A 6,146-nucleotide genomic window follows, 5' to 3' on the forward strand; every position below is an offset into this window, starting at 1 on the left:
AAATTTTTAAAAAATACACTCTCCAGTAAATGGGAGAATGTTGCTCACACATGGCTCTTCCAGAACTGTGTACCGTATTTCCCATGTTACCCACTGAGTCCTGTGAAATCTGGCAACACAATAGCAGGGAACGCTGCTCTAAAGCCAACAACATCAGACGTGCTGTGGCATTGCACAGGAAATGTGCAACACCCTTCAGAAACTGGCAACTGGTATTCCTGCCCTCTGCACCAACCATTCTCAAAGGGGGACCTGCAGCTCCCTTGGCAGGCACAGCTCATTTAAGTAAAAGCCTTGTATTCTTTTCATCTCACATTATATAAATATATATTTTTTTGTGTAGTCGGTTGGAGAGAAGTACTTGACTGCTTCACAGGGAAGGGGGCCCATAAACTTTGAGCAAAGTCCAAAGTAAGCCATAGCTAAAAAGAAAAGGGTTGGGAATGACTGCTTTACACAACCTTCACAGAAGAGTGACACAGAAACACTTCTAATTCCAATTTTGAGATCATCGTATATTATTTTAAATTTAAGCTCTCTGTCCTCAGAATGATTCAAAAGATCGCCATTTCAATGAGGGGAAAAAGGCCATTGGCTATTGAATCAATGTCAGCTCCTTTTTGAACTGAATTGAATTGTTTATTGCATGCTATCCAGGCTAGTCAACCTATCTGCGGTCTTAAGGAGAAAAAATGCTGTTAAAACTGTGCAAGGGTAGTATCATTTTACTAATGACTGGTCTTTTCCATCATCTAATTACAGGGGAAATGAATCCACTCATTCCCATTCCCATACCCTTACCCTGAAAATTATTTTCTCTTGATTGCTGTTGAAAGCCATGATTGTTTCCAATACCCTCTTGGACAGTAAGATCCTTGTCATTACATCACTCACTCATTAAAATACTTTTCCCAAGTTGTCCCCAGTGACATAACAAATGTCTACCCTCAACCAATATCAGATTACCCAGTCACCAGTATGTTTGCAGGATCTTGCTGTGTGCAATGAAAAGTTGACGAGACTTTGAAACACTTAACTGGCTATAGGGGATGTTGGCAATTATATCAGAAACATGAAAGTCCTTCCATTAAGTTATGATTTATTTTTCCACAGCTCAGATATCTCATTACCAAGCTCGTTTTAATGTTTCCTGACCATAGCTTGGCATGAATTGTGTCTCCATAAATTCTGGAATCAGTGAGAAGAAAAGATCTCCAAACTATGAATGTAACAAATAATGAGAAATGAGTGTTTATTGTCATATACATAGTACAATGTACATATGCACTAAAATTCTTACGTCTTGTAGTCAAACAGGTGTGTAAGATACACCAACAACAATTGTAGACATAAATTTCAACAAAATCCCAAGGCAGAAAGATAAATAATAAGTATAAAAAGGATAGAGATTTATATTCACAGTTGCAGTTTAGTGAAAGAAAAAGAGCTGCTTCAATAGTGCAAAGAGATCTTTTGATGATCATGAGCTAGCTTATGATTAGGTTTGGGGTAGTACAGAGAGGTTCAAGAGCCTGATAGCTGTTGGATAAAACCTGCTCTTGATCCAAGAGGTCCTAGGCTTCTGGCTTCTGCAACATTTGCCCAAAGGTAGCAGCGAGAAGAGGTTGTGACCAGGTTGTGATGGGGGTGATAAAGGAAGAGTTTCACATAGATGTCTTCAGAATAGATATAGATGACGAACAACAAGTTTACTGACCTTGTTTTCAATACTGAAGGCACATATTCATTGTACTTTTAAAATCTGGTAACTTTTGCCACTTTGAACTGTGCATTCCCAACCCTTAAAGTTTGCGAGTGTGATATAGTCAGATTATACATTAATAAAAGGCTGTGCTTTCTACCTTGAAGACTTCAGTTCAAAATCCAAGCTGGAACATCAGTGCATTGCTGAAGGAGATCTATCTAACTTCTATCAATTGCACTGTGGAAAGTATACTGACTGGTTGTGTCTGGGTTGTTTATTTGATTGTCCTGATAGATAGGAGGCTACAGAAAGAGGCTCTAACCTCTTATCCATTGAAAACATCTATGAGGAGTGCTACCTCAGGAAGGCCATGAGGATCATAAAGGACCCCATCTCTCAGGTCCCAACCTCTTCTCACTTTGGGAAGAAGGTAGAGAAGAGAAGTTTGGCCCCTCCAGATTCAAGATCAGTTCATATTTAATGGCTCTCAGGCTCCTGAACCTCCCCTTACTTCTCTAACTATAAACTACTCCAGTACCACCAAAAGACCTGAACTGTTAAAACTCCACTTTTTTTTTGCAAACACAAACTGTGACTGTGAGTATTTATATCAGAATCAGAATTTATTGTCATGAACAAGCCACATGATTTGGTGTTTTGTAGCAGCATCACCTTGCAAACATTCATGTTATGAACCACCTTAATATATATAAAAAAGGAGTGCATGAGAAGTAAGGCAATGTGTAATTGATAATTCAGGAATCAGAAGGCAGCAGAGAGGAAACTATCCTTGAGCTGTCTTTAGGCTCCTGTAACTTTTTCCCAATGGTAGCAGAGTGAAGAGAGTATGGCCTGGGTGGTAGGGGTCTTTGAGGATAGAGGCTGGTTTTTTAAGACACAGGTTCATGTAGATGTCCTCAACAGAGTGAAGTCTGGTGCCTGTGATGTCACAGGCTGAGTTAACAACCCTCTGGAGTTTATTCTTGTCCTGAGAGTTGGCGCCTCTATACCCGATGCAACCAGCCAGAGTGCTCTCCACAATACACCTGTAGAAGCTTATGAAAGTCTTCGATGACCTACCGAATCTCCTCAAGCACCCCTATCAATTCTTTATCTATCACTCCTTTATATTTATTATTGATTTCCAGACTGTTGTCATTTAATGCATCGGATAAGTCTTTTGTGTATCCTATGTACCTGCTTGGCCGGATTAAGTAGGAATATTGGTGCATCTGTACTCTGTACTTAAGTGTATGAGCATAAACTTATCATTATTATCATCAAAGAAGCTGTTTTTATTATGAACCATGAAGTTGAGTCCTTTTCTGCCCTCTGTTTGAAGATCAGGGCATCTGATGTTTTATTTTCTCAATGAAAAGTTCATCTGCTCATTATCATGTTACTGTTTTGCATCCACAAATTGGTCGGCATGTTTCTGCATTATAACAGTGACATTATTTTATAAATTTTTTTTTAAATACTTGGGATGACCTGAGCGTATGTAACTTGATATGTAAAAGCAAGTCACACTTTTCTCTCTTCATGTCTCTGGACATTTTGTTTTGATATTTTATATAAAAACATGCAACGAATTTAACTGTGAATATTTTGGTAGATACACAAACTGAGAGCAACCAAGTGGCTACAATGAATGCCCTGAAGGTAGATTGGAGCCAGAAGACTGGTGCCCCTCATGGATTGATACTGGAGCACCTCATGGAGCGGTACTGGAGCACCTCATGGATTGGTACTGGAGCACCTCATGGATAGGTACTGGAGCGCCTCATGGATAGGTACTGCTGTGCCTCATGGATCAGTACTGGAGCATCTCATGGATCAGTACTGGAGCACCTCATGGATCGGTACTGGGACCATTGCTGTTTGTCATTTATATTAATAATCTGGATGGTAGGGTGGTAAATTGGATTAGTAAGTATGCAGATGATACTAAGATTGGTGGTGTCGTGGACAATGAGGAAGGTTTTCAAAGTTTGCAGTGGGATATAGGCTAGTTAGAAGAGTGGGCAGAAAGATGGCAGATGGAGTTTAATACTGATAAGTGTGAGGTGTTACATTAGGGTAGGAAGAATCAGCAAAAGTCATATATGTTCAATGGTGGACAATTGAGGAGTGCAGTCAAACAAAGAGATTTAGGAATTAGGGTATATAATTCCCTGAAAGTGGAGTCACATGTAATAGGGTGGTGAAGAAAGCTTTTGGTATGTTGGCCTTCATAAATCAGAGTATTGTGTACAGGAGTTGAGATGTCATGTTGAAGTTGTATAAGGCCAAATTTGGAACTTTGTGCGCTGTTCTTGTTGCCAAATTATAAGAAGGAGAGCAACAAAATAGAGTGAGTGCAGAAAAGATTTACAAGAAAGTTGCCTGGGTTTCAGGGTTTGAGTTTTAGGGAAAGTTTATTCCCTGGATCATAGAAGATTGAGGGGTGATTTGATAGGGGTATTTAAAATTATGAGGACAACAGATAGAGTAAATGTGGATAGGCTTTTTTTCAATTGAGAGTGGGGGAGATTCAAACAAGAGGACATGGATTGAGATTGAAGGGGGTAAAGTATAGGGCAAATATGAAGGGGTATTTCTTCACTCAGAGGGCGTGGAATGAACTTCTGTCCAAAGTGCAGGCTTGATTTTTATATTTAAGGAAATTTGGATAGGTATATGAATGTGTGGAGGGTTATGGGCCAGGTGCGGGTCAATGGGACTAGGTGGGAGAAGGTGTTTGGGATGGACTAGAAGGGCTAAACTGGTCTGTTTCTGTGTTGTAATTGTTATATGGTTATATAATTTCTTATCCAGGCATCCAACACGCAGAACATAGAACATTACAGCACACTACAGGCCCTTCAGCCTACAATATGGTGCCAAACTACATAAACCCACTCAACAAAGGAAACGTTCCCAACCTTGAACCCATAACCCTCTATTTTTCTTACATCCTTGTGCCTAAGAGTCTTAATGTCCCTATTGTACCAGCCTCTACCACCACCCTGACAATGCCTTCCAGGCCCCCACTAGTCTCTGCGCAAATAATTGACCGTTAATAACTCCCCTAAACTTTACTTCACCTACCTTAAACAGATGCACTCTGGTATTGGCTATTGCCTCCTTGAGAAAAATGTGCTGGTTTTCCTCTCCTCACCTTGTACAGACGTTCTCTTATGTTTGCTACTCTCGCCCTGAGAAAAAAGGTGCTGGTTGTCCACCCTATCTATGCCCCTCATTATCTTGTGGACCTCTATTAAGTCACCTCTCATCTTTCTTCACTCTAAAGAAAAGATCCCTAATTCTGTTAACCTGGTCACCAGGGAACATCCTGGTGAATCTCCTCTGTCCCCTTTTCATATGTTCCACATCCTTCCTGTAACTTTGGAACATTGTCAATGCAGATCTATTTGTGTTGTTCTAAACATATCTTTATCTTTAAATATTGGGTGGTGGGGTGGAAATGGGTCAGAAGATAAGATTCCTAATCAATACAAAAGGATGTGAGAATTGTACAGACCTTCTCCTGAAGGATGCTGTGGTTTTATCTGGCTCTCTGAAAAAAATATTTCTAGACTTATATAGCTTCAGGTCCAACCTGTATATGCCTGGGAGGTATATATAATGATCAATAGAGCATAAGATCTAAGACATAGAGCAGAAATAGACTACTTATCTCGTCAAGTCTGCCCTGATATTTAATCATCAGCTGATACATTTCCCCACACATCCCCACTGCCTGACCTTCTTCCCATACCCTTGATGCCCTGGCTAATGAAGAACCTATCAATTTCTGTCTTAAATGCACCCAATGACCTGGCTTCCACAACTGATTATGGAAACAAATTCCATAGATTTACCATACTCTGGCTAAAGATATTCTTCTGCATCTCTGTTCTTAGTAGACATCCTTCAATCCTAAATTTGTACCCTCTTGTCCAAGACCTTCCCCATCATTGGAAACAATTTTTCTACATCTACACTGTACACACCTTTCAACATTGCTACATTGAGATTCCTCCTCAATCTCCTCAACTCCAACAAATGCAGGCCAAGAGTTGTCAGACACTCCTCATAAGATAATCCTATCATTCACAGAATCACCCTAATGAACTTCCTCTGAACCTTTTCCAAGATCATGACATCTTTTCTTAAATGAAGAGCCCAATTCTGCTCATAATACTCCAAGTGAGGTCTCACCAGTGCCTTATAAAGCTCCAACATCACATCCCTGCCCTTATGTTCTAACCCTCTTGATGTAACTTCTTTCAATATCTTTTTGCACTTCACATTCAGTGCAGATGATTTATATGAAAATATTTTATTCAGCTCAGTGGAGAATAATACTAAGACCAAATGAAATGTACAAATGCAAGTAGATTATTTGACCCCCCATCTAATTTGGAATTCAATTGGATCAATAACTGTTCTACTCCTT

General features: G+C 39.8%; 1 protein-coding gene across 1 annotated transcript in view; it reads right to left on the bottom strand.

Annotated features, from left to right (window-relative positions):
- The window catches only part of LOC138745439 (uncharacterized), a 57,133-nt gene extending 56,264 nt beyond the window's left edge, over positions 1-869 (bottom strand). Inside the window, exon 1 of the mRNA XM_069902513.1 lies at positions 802-869. Coding sequence (XP_069758614.1) covers positions 802-840 — 39 coding nt within the window. The 5' untranslated portion in view covers positions 841-869. The remainder of the gene's footprint in view (positions 1-801) is intronic.
- Positions 870-6,146: the final 5,277 nt, after the last annotated feature.

The sequence above is a fragment of the Narcine bancroftii genome, chromosome 1 (genome assembly GCF_036971445.1).
Source record: "Narcine bancroftii isolate sNarBan1 chromosome 1, sNarBan1.hap1, whole genome shotgun sequence".
In the NCBI taxonomy this organism is placed as follows: Eukaryota; Metazoa; Chordata; class Chondrichthyes; order Torpediniformes; family Narcinidae; genus Narcine; species Narcine bancroftii.